The 18,504-nt window shown below is 37.1% G+C and overlaps 1 protein-coding gene across 1 annotated transcript in view; it reads right to left on the reverse strand.

The window, feature by feature from the left end:
* Window positions 1–8,811: 8,811 nt before the first annotated feature.
* foxo3b (forkhead box O3b) overlaps window positions 8,812–18,504 on the reverse strand; it is a 40,920-nt gene continuing 31,227 nt past the window's right edge. Inside the window, exons 2-3 of the mRNA XM_073816426.1 lie at window positions 12,708–14,146; window positions 8,812–11,232 (exon numbers count right to left, since the gene is read on the reverse strand). Coding sequence (XP_073672527.1) covers window positions 12,722–14,146 — 1,425 coding nt within the window. The 3' untranslated portion in view covers window positions 8,812–11,232; window positions 12,708–12,721. The remainder of the gene's footprint in view (window positions 11,233–12,707; window positions 14,147–18,504) is intronic.

Consider the following 18,504-nt stretch of genomic DNA (forward strand, 5'->3'; position numbering starts at 1 on the left):
TCAAACCCTAGGTGATAGTATCCACATTGTGTCCTTTGTCAGTAGAACACACCTCTCGGCAAACCTCTTACACCCTTCTGAGGATGTGCAGGACAACATTTTCACACACCCTGAGCTATCTACACCTATCCACCCATCTACACCTACTTGATGTAAAGGAATAATACACACTAATGCTGTTAATTTAAGACATGGAATGTTGGCAGAGCTAACATTCATTAGAGCTTAATTATTGCAGTCATAATAGCAATTGATGTGATGCGGAGACATCACCTAACGTGGATTTACAGTATAGGAATGAAGTATAGGAAATACTGCACATGTAGTCAGCCAACAGATACACTTATAGAAGGATTTTTCTTGAATTCTCAGTTTTATTTGAGGATTTCATTGGGTGTAAACACAATGGGACTCTTTGTCTTTGTTTCTTGTGTTTGTGGGGTGCTACACTACTGTTTGCCTTCCCCCTATCCCCTGTCCCAAGATTTATGTAGGTACAGCCCTATTTCTCCCCTCACTGCTGATTAGAAGGTTCCCTAAGGACTGTCATAAACGTGCTCTATCTATTTCTCTCTCTCCTTCTTCAACCCCCCCCCCCCCCATCTACAGTACATTTACTCTGTGATTTTATTCCCATGCTCATGTCCATGGGTCTGTATGCCCTATAATGAATAGAATCTACAGCTCTCCTCTGGCCTGGGAAACAAAGAGATGAGTGTGCGGTTGGATGGTTGGTGTGTGTGTCTGTGTGAGAAGGGTCAGGGCGAATATGTCTATGTTATGTGAGAGATGCACATAATGGTGCTAATAAATCATGACTTTGGCCCATTTTCCTTTTGTAATCATGTCAGAAATCACTAAGGGCACAGATTGTATACAGTAGATTATCGCTCTATTGTCTCACCAAGCATAGGGACTCATTTATTCTGTCTCAGTGACGTAGAGAGATTGCAATAAAAGAAAGGGATGGTTCAAGAGAGAATGGTCACTGAGAGATGAAAAGAATAGGAGAAAGGGATCGCAGATCAGATGGTTGAAAATCTTTGTATGCTAAATGTGCTAAATGTTTTCTTCTCTGTCCCTGACACGCAGACACAGGTTGGGTTTGTGTGTTTGAGAGAGATGTTTTTATATATACAGTGAAGATCGGAATTATGAATGTATGAATGCTTGTTTTTTTTCTGAAATATCCAAGGCATTTTAACAAAAACCTTTATTTTGTGGAAAACACAGTGATCAAAATTAGAGAACAGAAACCACCATAGCACGAAAGAAGATTACAACAAAATTTTGGAGGGTTACTTCTGTCAGAAAAGAGAAGGAAATGTAGAGGCCCTTGCTTTGATTGACTTCAGCACATCTGCAGCTGCAGGACATCACTAGTTTCTCAGATTGCACTAGTGATCTTGGATCACTCTTCTTCCACTTTCCACCATAGTTTGGTAACTGTAGTGAGTTTCTTAGCCATATCTTTGACGCCAAGGATTTTCCAGAGATTTTCATTCGGGTTTAAATCAGGACTCTGGCCCAGGCATTTTATTATTTCAGTGTTCTTGTATAAAAATTACAGGCTGATTTGGGAGATGCTTGCAGAGAAGGAGCTGCATGTTGCTGAAGGAGGTTCTGAAAAACATTTGCATTCACCCTGCCATGTAGCTATATAAGAAGTCCAACTCCTGCTGCAGAAAACATCCCCCAAACCATAACACTTCTTTCTTCACTTGACTTTTTTACACACTTTGGCTTCAGTCTTTCCTCAGTTTGACGCCGAACATGTTTCCATCACTAAAATGTGCCTTCATCACTAAAGTGAACTTTAGACCAGTTCTCCTCGCTCAACACAATATGCTCATCTGCAAAGGTGAGCTTAGCCTTTTGATTCTTTCTGCTGATGAGAGGTTTGGTTAAACATGCCAAGACAGGCTAGCAATTCCAGCTGCAGTGTTGAACCAATTCCCCATTGAGTGTATCTGCATTATCCTGTCTTTGTGTGCATTTGTCTTACATGGACAACCAGCCTTTTTGGGGGACTTTATGAATTAGTGTCATTGTAAACCTGCAATATTGATAAATCACAGATTTGGAGTGACCAACTTCTCCTGCAATGGCTGAAAGTGTTATCCTTTTGGCCTTCATCTGGAGTACCTCCCGTAGCAGAGTTTCAATCACCTTAGAGCAGCCCGCCATCTTGAAATCTCAGTAAAATTTGGAGGAATGCTCCCGGTTAAATAGGATTTGTCATATAATTAAAGAAAATTAGCAGCCGGTGCCAGATTAACACCAATAACTTGAAGGTATCTGTAAGTGTTCTTTAATTACTTTTTTAATTGTTTCATATAAGTTTATACTATTATACTGTTATAAGCATATACTGTGTTTCAGAATACAATTAATTTATAAAATGTGCTTAAAAACTGTCCTTCTACTCCTGATAAGTTAAAATAGGACAAAGCAATTGTAGGTTGTTTTCTAATTTTGATCTCCACTGATCAAGTGCATGATTCAAATCAAAGACACATTACAGTCAGAAGTTTATCTAGGTTGTTTCGGATTTTATTCTACAGTACTCAGTGCTTTTGTTTGAGTCATGTGTGACCTATTGTGAATTTTGAACCTCAGATTACCTGAGATTGAATCCCGGCTCATAGTTCTTTCACAGTTCGTATCCAATCCTGTCCTATTCAACAAAGGTAAAAAAAAATGCCAATAATATTACTGCAAAAAACCCTTTTAAGTTACACAAACAAACAAACACCTAAATAATTCCACAGAAGCTCAATTTTGGAAACCTATGTGACCCTGGACCACAAAACCAATCTGAAATTCACCTGAAAGCTGAATAAATAAGCTTTCCATTGATGTATGTTTTTTTTAGGATAGGACAATATTTGGTCGAGATACACCTATTTGAAAATCTGGAATCTGAGGGTGCAAAAAAATCTAAATATTGAGAAAATTGCATTTAAAGTTATCCAAATGATATTCTAAGTAATGCATCTTACTAATCAAAAATTAAGTTTTGATATATTTACGGTTGGAAATTTACAAAATATCTTAATGGAACATGATCTTTACTTAATATCCTAATGATTTTTGGCATAAAAGAAAAATTTATAATTTTGACACGTACAATATATTTTTGGCTATTGCTACAAATATACCCATGCAACTTAAGACTGGTTTTGTGTTCCAGGGTCACATATACTGGTGGTTTTATAAGGCATAATACACACATGACCTTTTTAGAAAAGTAAACACAAATGACACTATGGAAATAATCTGTAGGCTATAAATTGTTACTAGGTCACAACAAACCATTCTTTACTTCTGCATGAGATGCGGCACTAAAAGAGGAGGCTTACTCAACAGGGATTAGGTCCCTATGACTGGTTCAAATGTACTAGATACAGTTGCTAAATGAGGCTACCAGTGACTGAAGATAGAATTACTGCAGATTCACAGGATCTTATGCTGTGCAAATAGATCAGGCCTCTGTTGGTTGAAAAGGGCGAGGTAATGCGCAGCTGATTGAGTAGATTGATTCGTCCTTCACTTAGGAATTTCTCTGTCTGCATTGATTTCAGGTTCTCACTGATCACAGGACTGCACATTTCACTGTCCATTCATCTACTGCCTAATGACTGTCTCTCCATGTCCTCCACCTTCTTCTCCTCTTGCTTTATCTCTCTCGTACAGACCCATAAAGAGTTGTCTATTTTCCTTTTTATTTAATCTACACAAACAGGTTTTTAAACTCTGAAGGTTTTATTTTGGGAACACTGTTATCTTTCTACATTTTTAGCAAATGTTGTAGAAAAATCTATAAGTGTCTGTGTGCGTGCACAGCATCTCATACAGATTTTCTTAAATCTTCATCTGTAGTGAAAGTGAACACTGCTGATGCCTCTAAATTGAGGATTTTTGTGAAATTATAGAGAAAAATATACATTTTAGGGAAATTAGGGGAAAAAATATTTTTAATAATTCACTTATTCATCCTACAGTTGAGGTCAAAAGTTAACATCCCCCTTTCAGAATCCGCAAAATGTTAATTATTTGACCAAAATAAGAGGGATGATACAAAGTGCATGTTATTTTTTTGTTCAGTACTGACTTGAATAAGATATTTCACATAAAAGATGTTTACATATAGTCCACAAGAGAAAATAATAGTTGAATTTATAAAAATGACCCCATTCAAAAGTTTACATACACTTAATTTTACCTGAATGATCCACAGCTGTGTTTATTTTTATTTTTATTTTTTTGTGATAGTTGTTTATGAGTCCCTTGAATGTCCTAAAATAGACCTTGATTGCTCTTTGTCCATCTTTTCACACTGAAGACAACTGAGGCACTCATGCAACTATTACAGAAGGTTCAAATGCTCACTGATGCTTCAGAAGGATGCAATGCATAAAAATATATATGATATTTAGCCAAAATAATAAAAATATACACATCTTCATTCTGTTCAAAAGTTTACACCCCTGGCTCTTAATGCATCTCTTAGAGAAAAAGGGATCGGAAATGCCTATACAGGGACAGAAAGCTCTCGGATTTCATTAAAAATATCTTAATTTGTGTTCCGAAGATGAACGACATGAGGGTGAGTAATTAATAACAGAACCTTCATTTTTGGGTAAACTGTCTATCCCTTTAAATCAGGGGTGTCAAACTCCGGTCCTGGAGGGCCGCAGCCCTGCAGAGTTTAGATGCAATCCTAATTAAACACACCTGATCCAACTAATCAAGTCCTTCAGGTTTAATTTAAAACTGCATAGTATGTGTGTTGGAGCAGGGTTAAAACAAAACTGTGCAGGGCTGCGGCCCTCCAGGTACTGAGTTTGACACCCCTGCTTTAAATGCTTTAAAACACATGATGTGCTAAAATAATAAGAAAAGCAAGTCATCTTTAGTAATCACTAATTGACTTATTAGCTGTTATATGAGTAGCTGACTATCCTGTCCCATCCCTACTCTAAATGCTGAGCTATGCGTTCATGTCTGTGTCCTGCTGGCTTACTGCACATGTAGTGTGCAACAAGGCCTAATGGTGTTTTCAGTTACAGATCCCAGAATGCTGTACGTCACACTGCTTTGAGGCAGATTGTATTCTCCTGCCTAATGGATAGTGAACCTGAGATCCCTCACACACAGGCTCTCTCTCTTTTTGTTTCTCTGTCACTCATTTACCATGTCACACTATCCCTTCAGCAATGACATCACCACACCACAGCCCAGTTTTCCAATCCCCGTGTCATCAATCTCTCCGCACGTAGCTTTTGACTGGTCCGATCACAGCACTGACAGGTCTGGCCTCACCTGAGGAGTCAGAGGTGAAGGCATTCATATTCATTGCACGCCCATGATGCACAATGTAATTGTCCATTAGCCCATTTTTAGCACATTATTTGTGTACATACAAATGCACCATTTATGCTGTTCACACCTAATTGCTCATACTGTTAATTATCTGTCAACAGAGATGTATTGATATACTCACACGTGAGTGGGACAGAAATATCATAAGGCATGATGCTGAGGTATGAAGGCTTAATTAGACTTAGTTAATCATTAAATGATGTGAACTCATTTTACTGTTCAGGGCAGACTGACACTGTGGTATGCATTATTATTGTTTTAGTACTATTTATTATAGTACTTCTTTTGTACTTCTACAACTTTAGTACTCAAAATGATTTAATTCTCTTTTTTTCATTTTAAGGCAGCATTTTTTATCCGAAAGCATTTGACTATTTTTATCTTTAGTAACAATAACAACACTGGTCTTAAAACAGGATTTAGATTAAATCTACAAATTTTAAAGGAGACCTTTTAGCTTTGAAGTCAGATTTGTTTCCTGAGTCAGCACATTGTTCCCACAGCAAACATCACACCTTGAATACACACACATATAGTCGTGGCCAAAAGTTTTGAGAATTACATAAATATTGGAAATTGGAAAAGTTGCTTCTTTAGTTTTTATAAGAGCAATTTGCATATACTCAAGAATGTTATGAAGAGTGATCAGATGAATTGCATAGTCCTTCTTTGCCATGAAAAAATAACTTAATCCTGAAAAAAACTTTCCACTGCATTGTTAAGAAGGCTTCAGGGCATCCAAGAAAGTCCAGCAAGTGCCAGGATCGTCTCCTAAAGAGGATTCAGCTGCGGGATCGGAGTGCCACCAGTGTAGAGCTTGCTCAGGAATGGCAGCAGGCAGGTGTGAGCGCATCTGCACGCACAGTGAGGCCAAGACTTTTGGAAGATGGCCTGGTGTCAAGAAGGGCGGCAAAGAAGCCACTTCTCTCCAAAAAAAACATCAGGGACAGATTGATCTTCTGCAAAAAGTATGGCGAATGGACTGCTGAGGACTGGGGCAAAGTCATATTCTCTGATGAAGCCTCTTTCTGATTGTTTGGGGCATCTGGAAAAAGACTTGTCCGGAGAAGAAAAGGTGAGCGCTACCATCAGTCCTGTGTCATGCCAACAGTAAAGCATCCTGAGACCATTCATGTGTGGGGTTGCTTCTCATCCAAGGGAGTGGGCTCACTCACAATTTTGCCCAAAAACACAGCCATAAATAAAGAAGGGTACCAAAACACCATCCAACAGCAACTTCTTCCAACAATCCAACAACAGTTTGGTGAAGAACAATGCATTTTCCAGATGGAGCACCGTGTCATAAGGCAAAAGTGATAACTAAGTGGCTCGGGGACCAAAACGTTGACATTTTGGGTCCATGGCTTGGAAACTCCCCAGATCTTAATCCCATTGAGAACTTGTGGTCAATCCTCAAGAGGCGGGTGGACAAACAAAAACCCACTGATTCTGACAAACTCCAAGAAGTGATTATGAAAGAATGGGTTGCTATCAGTCAGGATTTTGGCCCAGAAGTTGATTGAGAGCATGCCCAGTCGAATTGCAGAGGTCCTGAAAAAGAAGGGCCAACACTGACTCTTTGCATAAATGTCATGTAATTGTCGATAAAAGCCTTTGAAACGTATGAAGTGCTTGTAATTATATTTCAGTACATCACAGAAACAACTGAAAAAAAGATCTAAAATCAGTTGAGCAGCAAACTTTGTGAAAACTAATATTTGTTGCATTCTCAATACTTTTGGCCACGACTGTACACACACACACACACACACACACACACACACACACACACACACACACACACACACCTCTGATCCACGGTATTGGCAAAACAGAATTACCCTTAGAGTTATGCAACAATCCTTGACCTATGGGTGTGAGCGTGTCTGTGTTTCAATAGGACAGGTGGGGGATTCCAGACATTTTTTATGGCTCTGTAAGGGAGTGCCAGGCTCTATTGACTATATATTGTACATATAAGCTGTTTATAAACCCTTAAATTAGTATATAGAGAAAAGATGCCATAAAAATATATGAGACCTCTTTATTGACATTAAACCTTGTACTTGACATTTTGAGAACACATTAAGATGTACCAAAGGCTGTTTAATCTGGTTTAAATGAGGCTTTATGTACAGTTGAAGTCAGTTTACATACACCTTGCAGAATCAGCAAAATGTTATAATATAATAATATTTTAGCAAAATAACAGAAATCATACAAAATTCATGTTATTTTTTTTGTACTGACCACAAGAAAATAAGTTGAATTTATAAAAATGACCCTGATCAAAAGTTTACATACACTTAATTCTTAATACTGTTGTTACCTGAATGAACCACAGCTGTGTTTTTGTTTTTTAGTGATAGTTGTTAGAGTCCCTTGTTTGTACTGAAAAGTTAAACTGCCCACTGTTCTTCAGAAAAGTCCTTTAGGTCCTACACATTCTTTGTTTTTGTTTTTTCAGATTTTGTTGTGTATTTGAACTCTTTCCAACAATGACTGTATGATTTTGAGGTCGATCTTTTCAGGACAACTGAGGTACTCAGTTCCTTCAGAAGGAAAAACAATGCATTAAGACACGGGGTGTAAACTTTTGAACAGAATATCTTATTTTGCGTAAATTTCATATTTTTTCATTTAGTACTGCCCTTCAGAATCTACAGAAGATAATTCCATGTTTCCCAGAAGACAAAATGAGTCAAATTTACCCTGGTCTTTAAATTCAAAAAGTTTTCACCCCCCAGGTCCTAATGTATTGTGTTACCTTTTAAAGCATCAGTGAGCATTTCACCCTTCTCTGAGAGTTATTATAAGTCTCTCAGTTGTCCTCAGTGTGAAAAGATGGATCTTAAAATCAGTCATTGTTGAAAAGGGTTCAAATACACAAAAATGCTGAAAAGGCAAAAAAATTGTGGAACCTGAAGGATTTTTCTGAAGAACAGCGGGCAGTTAAACTGTTCAGGACAAACATGGGACTCATGAACAACTATCACTAAACAAAAAAATATAGTTGTGGATCATTCAGGTAACAACACAGTATTAAGAATAAAGTGTATGTAAACTTTTGAACAGGGTCATTTTTATAAATTTAACTATTATTTTCTCTTGTGGGCTATATGTAAACTTTTATGTGAAATATCTTATACAGGTCAGTACTGAATAAAAACATTTTAAATATTCTGCAAAGTGTTTGTAAACTTTTGACTTTCAACTGTATTGTCAGTGAACCATAACTTCACAAGGTAATGTCCCAAGGTTCAGTCCTTCGCCAAAGCGACAGCTGTTTTAAGAGGTCACTGAAAATAAGCCAAAAGCAAAAGAGAACTGAATTTTAAATGAAAGCCACAAAGTAGGTGATGGAAAGTCAGCTTGTTGGGACTTGTTGATTGAATTTTAAAATAACTTAAAACAACAGCAGAGACATATAGTTCAACCAAGCTTTATTTACATGCGCACCATTTCTTATACAAACTAGATTACAATTCAAAATGGAGTACACAGGAAAAATACTCACAAACATCTAGTAGAGAAGCCATTTGACTATAAGATAAGAGGTAAAAGAGCAAAGGTAATAAGCAGAAGGAGGTGAGGGAGAAAGGCTACGATCAAGGGGGTAAAACGTGGAAATAGTGGTATTTGCTGATTATCATGACGGGTGTAAAAAAAGAAACCTGTATTTTTGAGGATGCTGTAAATGGGAAGACAGGTACCTGTGTCAGTCATCTGGAAAAACAAATTTTAGGGTGTTTACTTCTCTTTCTAGTGAAAGAGGTGTAAGAATACATGCAAGGCAGTTTTTGAAACAATAAAAATTGTCTCTGAAAAAATTTACAAGGTTCAGATGTCCTACATGGGCAATTTACCAATTCATTGCATACTGGATATCATTAGTTACAATTTGAGTTTCAGTCTGACAAATGAATATGTGATGAAGGCAAAAGCTTTAGGGTGTGGACTCTTGGTGTAAAGCAGGTGTGTCAAAAATATGGCTGAAATTATGTATTCATTCATCATTAGAACAAATAAACACTTGATTTAACATTGCTGCATGTTCTTGCATCTGGACGTCTCTTGTCTCGTCAATGATGTTTGATTAATATTCCCTAATTACCAAATTTGCAAGCATATTTTCAAAATATATTTAAAATAGGTCATTTAATCTGCTTTTGCTTTAACACATTGTTGGTTATTAGAGCAGCTTTGTACTCTACTGTACAGCAAAATGCATATAGTAATGTTTTGTTTGACACCCCTGCTTTAAGCCACATCTGTCCAACTCCTCAAGTAACAACTACATTATTTTGTTCAACACATGGACTTTGAAAGATATATCTGTATTAACACTACATTTCATAAGTATAGCAGGATGTATACATATATATGCATTGCACACGATGCATATGTACATTTACATGCATGCATACATGGACGTAACCCTCTCAGAGGGACAGAAACACATAACATTAGGATTTGTACATGATTTCTGATAATAGTTGATCACAATGAAACAAACAAAAAAAAGTTTAATAAAGTGACAAACCCCCCCATAAAGACATCAAGATATTGACAATAACACAGGATGGATTCCTGTTGCTTCATGTACAAATGACCATAAAACATTTCTGAAATTGTGTACAGCCAGGTTGCAGTTAATTCAAGATGAGGCCCTGATGTTGTAATGGAGACCCCATTCTCCCCTGAGCAATAGTGATGCATTTTTGCATACAGGGACAGAAAAGTCCCCAAATTTCACCGTGTGTTTTGTGATTTTGGCTGCCAGCATCTCCTACATTTTCAAGTAATTTGGCAAATATACAAAAGATAGCTTATTGTTTTTGCTCAGTAAAGATGGCTTCCAGAGGAAAGGCCCATTTACCTTTGAATGCTGCCATGACGCTAATCGCTAATGCTAATTAATTATACTATGTCCTCGTGGCCAGGGGAACACAGATGGCCTTAAAATAGGACAGGGCTCAACACTGATCATTTAGCACCTGGTATGGCATGGTAATGTCCACGATGCAAGTTAATATTTACTTATTCCATATTACATTTGGCTACATTTATATGTGAGAAGTCCAACTTTGCTGGCTAAATAAGACGCCTCCACCTGCTAAGCTTTCAATTTTACCACTTTTTTGTACAGTTACAGACAGTACACACAAATTATTTACTCCTTATATGGTTATATTCAATCACAAAAATGTATTACTTCAGTATTATTATTATTATGAGGCAACTATATTTCAGATTGGGAGCTAACTATTGTATGGTAACAGCAAATTAAAAAATGAAAGCAATGATTGAAGTGCACCATGTCAAGCTACATTGCTCCACCTGAGTGCTGTAATTTTCCAGGTTAACTCTCCTCCTCTATATCGATCAGTGACTACACAGTTAGTGCTTAGAGGATGACAGAAGTAGCCAGTCATTTAACGAAAATGTTAGGGAAAACAAAGAGAGACCCCAGCCAAGGAAACTATGTTTATGACAGAAACGCTACAACAGGCCTCTTCAAATTTCTTTTTAGATTACTTCACCACTAACAAATGGATCATTTCAAACATTGCATAATGTTGCATAATGGTCTGTGAGTTCACTGTTTGTTTGTTTGTGTCTCCAATGGGCAGTCTTTTGTTATAGTCTCGGTCTGCTGAACTGAAGGTAAACACCATCAGGATGTTGTAGTCAGATGGACCTGTAAACAGGCATATCATCCAGTGCTTGTCGCAGACAGCAAACTTGGCAAGGGATACTTCAAGTCTGTTGGATGTTTTTTTTTGTGCAGGATATTTCTTTGTAGTTGTTATTCTATTGTTTGTTGTCTTCTCTGCAGTTCTGCACCTAGACAAAGAGAAAGAAAAAATAAGTATTCAATAAATGTAATAAGAAAAACTAAGGACAGTATAAAAGGCCATTCAAACAAAAAGTGGTTTTGCATTTCACTACGCTGCTTTTCCATTGGTTTTTCTATGTAAACATGTTACACAGATGGCTTTTTCCAGTGTGTTTGTGTCCCGGGTCTTTACAGCATCTCACGCATGACACAGCGTTCCAAAAAATGCAGAAAGAAGTTTAAAAAAAAGTGTCTCTAGACCTTTTTCCCATTCCTATGTGCTTCATCCTGCATTTTAAACACCTAAAATGTTTCTGTCCTAATTGCCTAATTGTTTATATTTACATACTATATGTGTATTGTGTATATTTATTAAGTATATATAAATACATACATGTACATATTAAGGAAAAATATGTATATATCATATTAATTCTTTAAAAGTGTTTACATACAAATATATATTTTTTTAAAAGTACATATATGTGTGTGTAAATCATTTTGCAGCTCTACTTCGACTGCATTTGTGTCGAGTAACCAGCAAAATGCCAGAAGTGAGGGAAGAGAATCTATGAAACGCATTATTAAACCGTTTTCCAAGGCTACATGATATATTAAACCAATTTAAAAATCAGAATACAGTAGAATAAAGGCAAAACGCTATGATTCAATTGAATAAATATATGCAATGCAGGTTTAATATATGTGCTTTAAATATTTATATATTTACGTAGGTTATGTACGTGCGTCTTAGAGTGGCTCCGTTCACAGTAAATGCTGCTCCACACAAACTGTTGTCTTTTACATGTGTGGAGTGTCTCAAACTCTATCTCTGCATATTGTTGTGAAATTGGGTTTATTATAAAGTTCATCTGGGAATGCAGTATGTGCCATATCATCAGATTTGTAAGGTAAATAATTTAGAAACCTACACAAATGCTGTTTATCGCGATTTCAAAATAATAGTTTAAACCCTCGCTTTTTTTTTTACACGTTTTGATGTCCACAAACTCAAGAAATTACATTGACTGTAGCATTTCTGTTGTGAAGAAATGGCCAAATATTAAAGATTAAGTGGACATTTGACTTAAATGTTGTTTAGTCAATATTAAACAACGATTACTGTAAAGTGTATGAACACTGTAAAGTGTAAAAACAATTGTCAGATTGTTGGCACCCTCTGCAGGGATTGGTTATAATGCGTAATGTACGTTAGATCTATTATTTATCATACATTATGTATTTTAACTGTGTTTTATTGTTCACTCAGGTCTATTTTTATTACTACAAAAAATTAATTATAATTTTCCGATTACCCGATTAAACGTCAGAATAATCTACAGATTACTTGATTACCAAAATAATCGTTAGTGACAGCCCTAGTCCTAATCATATTGAAATGAATTTGTTTGTCTTTTTTCAAATTGCCATTTTGTTTCTCCATAACATGGGATAGCAACCGTATGACTTTATTTTGGCTTACCTAAGTGATTGTGGTCAGCCAGGCACCCAACTTTGATTGGACTGCTTTGTCCCGGTGAAGCTTCCCACAGGATTCAGACTAACAGCATTTTGCACCAATGCATCAAAGTTAAAATCCAGTCCATCAGAGTCCATTAGTTCTGAGCGAATTATGGAATCGACATCACAATCCAGACTCCCGTTAAACATGTCCAGGTCCAAGTCTGAAGGAAAACGATCTGTTCCTGAGGGGTGACAGATCCCCACTCCATTGCTTCCATTCAAGCCGGAGAAAAGCGTAGTCTCTGTCATTAACATGGAGGGCTGCGGCTGGAGGTGCTGCTTTGCGGAGACTAAATTATTAGCGTCGTTAGCTAGACTTTGCACCCTGTTGTTGGAGAGGGAACGCAAGGAACCCTGGGCATTAGATCCCTGATGGTGTTGCTTGTTCTGGAGGTGGCCGCTTCGCCCATTGAGCACTGAACTGAATGACGACATCATGGGATCGTTACGCAGCATGAGGCCATTGCGCAGACGGGAGTTTTGAGAGGTGACAGCAGTGCTGGCCTGTGATATGAGCGGGTCCGACTGCGTCATCATAACGTCACTGTGACTATGCGTGACCAGAGAATCTGAATTCAACAACTCTTGAAGTGAGTTCCCAAAACAAGAAACACTCGAGAATGACGTTTGCTTGTTTTCCTGGATGGTCTGCATGGGCGTCTGGCGTAGGCCTCCTGCTGAAGGCCCAAAAATGGTGTTACCGAACCCTCCGGCGTTGTTGCTCACAGTTTGGGATGGAGAGGAGCTTGTGGGAGATGCAGTACTCTTGGAACCAAAAGTAAACGCTGAAGACCCTTGAACTACCTGCACTTGTGTGGCGATGTTGTCCAACAGATCGACCATTAGGTTGTCAGCCTCGTTGAGATTCATTGTGCCAGTCAAGTCAGCAAGCCCTGGAAGTTCAGCAGGGCACGTTTTGGAGTTTGACGAGGCTGACGAAGGAGGAGAAAGACTGCTAGGGCTGGAGTAGAGCATTGGAGACAGGGGTGGGCCGTCTGGGACATCGTCAAGCTCTGGATTGGCCAGGATAGGTGACAGGCGTCCACTCAGGGTGCTAGCGTTGGAGTTGGTTCGTGAGCGGAAGTCAGTCCAACAGGTTTCCAGTTCGTCGCTGCTCCGGGAAGTGGGACTTCCTGGCCACTTGGACAGACCACCAGCAGATACGTTCTCCAGCGAACCCTCCTGGGCAGCCTGCAGCGCTGCCTTTTTCTTGGCTGCACGCCCACGTGCAGTCTTGGTGTATTTGTTACCATTGTCCATGGAGACTGCACGTCGCCTTGGCGCTTTACCTCCCCGCCCCCCTTCAGGATTGATCATCCACCACGAGCTCTTTCCAGTCCCCTCATTCTGTACACGGATAAAACGGCTATGCAAGGACAGGTTATGCCGGATGGAGTTCTAGAAAGAAAGCAGACAGAGAAAATATATAAATTATACAATCAAATGATTCAGGAAATAAGCACTTGAATGTCTATCTATCTATCTATCTATCTATCTATCTATCTATCTATCTATCTATCTATCTATCTATCTATCTATAGGCCATTTATGTAACATACAAGAGACCAAATAATGACATCCGAAGAATTTTCAGCACTAATTAATAGAAAACAAGTGGAAAATAGATGCCATTGTGTATTATACGTACAATGTGATCTCGAGAGGCTGAGAAAGCACAATGTGCCGTGTAACTACAGTAACTTAGCTAAGGAAACGTTTTACAGCCGTTAACCTTGACAGAACAGAGAGGTGAAATTTCTGAAGCGTTCTTCTTTGCCCCTCAATAATACAGTATAATACACTGGAATATATATATAGAGTTGAAGTCAAAAGTTTACATACAGAATCTGCCAAATTTTTTATTATTGTACCAAAATAAGAGGGATCATACAAAATGCATGTTATTTTGTATTTAGTACAGACCTGAATAAGATATTTCACATAAAAGACATTTACATATAGCCCACAAGAGACAATAATAGTTGAATTAAAAAAAAATGACAAGTGTACATACACTTGATTTTTAATACTGTGTTGCTACCTGAATGATCCAGGTCCCACAAATTATTTGGTTTTTCAGCATTTTTGTGTATTTGAACCCTTTCCAACAATGACTGTATGATCTTGAGATCCATCTTTTTTCAGACTGAGGACAACTAAGGGACTCATATGCAACTATTACCGAAGGTTCAAATGCTCACTGATGCTTCAGAAGGGAAAAAAATTGAAATTGAAGATCAGGGTAAATTTAACTTATTTTGTCTTCTGGGACACATGTAAGTAAATGCATTTTGTATGATCCCTCTTATTTTGGTAAAATAATTAGCATTTTGCAGATTCTGCAAGGTGTATGTAAACTTTTGACGTCAACTGTAGGTGTCAATAAATGCTAAATATTTAAATTATAATATACGTTCTAACATACTGTGCTATATTATTTATAACTATCAGACATAAAGAGCTTAGTTCATGTTGATGTGCACATTTCTCAACTGAAGTATCCACAAGATGTGTGTGTTGAGCTATGACGAGCGATACCACGGATACCGGTGTTTACAGTGCCAAGTCTCTCTAGAGATTAATGACATAATGTTTGTGTGTGTGAGGGAAAAGAGGCGGAAGGCTATGACTAAAACCTCAATGGAGCAGCATGTTGTGAATGAAGTCATTAAAACCAATTTCATTTTCTTCCTTCGATGCTTGGCAGCTCTTGTGGCACTGACACTAAAAACAAACTTATGCCAATTACACCAAATACAGTACATTTTCTCCTTTCTGTCCAAGCATATACCTCTCTTCTTTTAACTCTTCCTTAATGCGTAATCCTGCTCTAGGTAAGGCCCTCAGGAGAGGACCTTAATAAGTGTTTATTGAGTGTTTGTGCGTGTGTTTTGATGGTCAGAGTATCAGTGTCTTTGTGGTTAGCAACTCTACTGCCCTTGCACTGCCATAAAATATAATATAGCTTGCAGAAAAAAAGGGTTTGGATTTTATCCCCTACTTACTTTAAATGTCACAGTATACTTTCAATAAAATGCTCACTTAGTATGCAGCACATTCAAACTACGAGATGCACAAGTGCAGTGCACACACCTTGTAAAGCCTATAATTATCCTCTCAGTCAGAAAACACATACACACACACACTTTCCTTAATCTCCTTTCAGCCTACAACTAATGGGACACTAACAATCTTTCCGTTTAATGCTAAAACAATCCAAAACAATCAGTTTTCACCTGTTGCTTTTAAATTGAAGCCATTTTGTCAGTATAATGTATATGATCTCTCTGCACATGTGTGTATGTGTGTTTGGGAGGCTGTTAACTGAGCGCCCAGCTGCATACAGAATCTCTCTGGAACACAGAGACCTTTTTGTCCATCAGCAACATGTGGTAACAATCCATCAATGTCAGCAGCCACGCAATGCACACACACGCAACTACAGCTTCGCTCACATTCTTCTTCTGAGAGATGTGTTTTGGTTATCTGGTGCTCTCTGAATGTTATTGCGCTCTGACTGGTAATTTTTTGTGATGTCAGGAAGCCAGTGACTATACAAACCTGTAACCAGCAGGCACTTGCCCACAAATCAACCAAACCAAAACCACAGGGATTTAAACCTGCCAACCCTCACGAAAAGAGTTAGACGGGAGAAAATTATATTGATTAAGAGGACATTTTAAATAGAGACACTCTAACTGTAGGTTGCTGTTGAGACTAGGGCTGAGCAATAGCTAAAATAAAATATACATTTTATATTCTAAAAATATTCAAATTTATGATATAGCTTAATATTTATGTACTTAATTTAATACATGAAAAATACCACATTAGACTTCTGTGAAATGTTGATTCATTCTGATTTATTAAATCAGAGTTTGAATCTATTTAGAGTTTTGAATCTATTCAAAACCTGTTTGAAATGATCCACATAAATGAATCAAACTTACATGATTTTTGTAAATGAAGTATAAATCTTGATGTTCTCATTTTCACCAGGCAAATAAAAACAAATATATTAGTAGTATTTCATAATGTTTGAAATTGATCCAAAGTACAGCAAAAACAATACAATTTCGATTTTTTTTACTATTTAAAAGAACTGTTTTCTATTTGAATATTTTAAAAAATGTAATTTATTCCTGCGATTTCAAAGCTACATTTTTAGCATCATAACTCCAGTCACATGATCCTTCAGAAATCATTTTAATATTCTGATATGCTGCTCAAAAAGCATTTATAATTATTATTATTATTATTATTATGATGATGATGATGTTTAAAACAGCAGAGTAGAATTTTTTCATGTTTTTTTGATGAATAGAAAGTTTATAGAAGCATCATTTATCTGAAAGAAGTAACATTATAAATGTCTTTATCATCACGTTTGATCCATTTAAAGCATAAATAAATGAAAGCATTAATTTATATAATTTATTTTCCAAAAATATATATATATATATTTTGACTATAAGCTTTTGAATTGTAGTGTATAATGTTACAAAAGCTTTTATTTCAGATAAATGTTGATCTTTGGATCTTTCTATTCATCAAATAATCCTGAAAAAATTACTCAACTGTTTTGATTGATAATAAAAAGTTTCTTAAACAGCAAATCAGCATATTAGAATGATTTCTGAAGGATCATGTGACACTGAAGACTGGAGTAATGATGCTAAAAATTTAGCTTTGATCACAGGAATAAATTACATTTTCAAATATATTCAACTAGAAAGCAGTTACTTCAAATAGTACAAACATTTTACAATATTACTGCTTTTGCTGTATTTTGGATCTAATAATTCAGGCTTGGTCAGCATAAGAAAATTCTTTAAAAAAACATCAAAAATCCTACAGTTCAAAAACTTTTGACTGGTAGTGTATATTGAAAAAAGTACATATTGTAAATAGTCTTTATACTGTATATCAACCAATCCAATCTCTGGTATGAAAAAAAAAATCCTGAAACTTTACATGTGAATGCAATTCCTCTGAAAGCTTGAAAGCAAGCAAAGAGCAACTAATCTTTCTCTGGAGTTCACAACCATTCCACATAACAAAACACAATTCACATCTTCATAAGGAGTCATGAAGTCCTTCCTTCCCCCCCCCCCCCTCTCCCCTCTCTCTCTCTCTCTCTCTCTCTTTCTCTCTCTCTCTCCATCACACACATACCCAGCATTATTCCAGCAGCAAGAGCACACACTTACTGCAGTAACTCAAGGCAGGGCCATTGTGTGAATACGGGTTTGGCAGCTGAACATTTGACTGCGGTTGCCTTTCAATGACATACAGAGCGTGGAGGGCAGTGTGTGTGCGAATGTGTACACAGAAGTTACATTTCCAGAAATCTGCAGGAATAGATCCTTATTTCTTAGCAAACCCAAGTACTGGCTTTCTTAGTATTCAGTCCATGTGTGCTTTTATGTTTGTAACCAAAAGGAAAAGAAAACATTCAGAAGTCTAGTGTTTATGTTTTTAGGAAAGGGTCAGAGCAGAGGAGAGTTAGAAAAAGACAAATCGTTTAAGAGAGTTTGGGAGGGAAAAACTACAGGGCAAATGAGACCAGTGTTATTTTGCACAATTTTGTTTTAGTCATACTTTCTGTCTTTACAGAAAATGGCTGTTGTTGTTTATTAAATATTATTATTCAATAAATAACATTTTATATAAATGATAATAGTGACGGTGTAATAATGTGTGTGTGTGTGTGTGTGTGTGTGTGTGTGTGTGTTCGTGATGGCGATTAGTTTCAT

Source organism: Garra rufa, chromosome 13 (genome assembly GCF_049309525.1).
Source record: "Garra rufa chromosome 13, GarRuf1.0, whole genome shotgun sequence".
Classification (NCBI taxonomy): domain Eukaryota; kingdom Metazoa; phylum Chordata; class Actinopteri; order Cypriniformes; family Cyprinidae; genus Garra; species Garra rufa.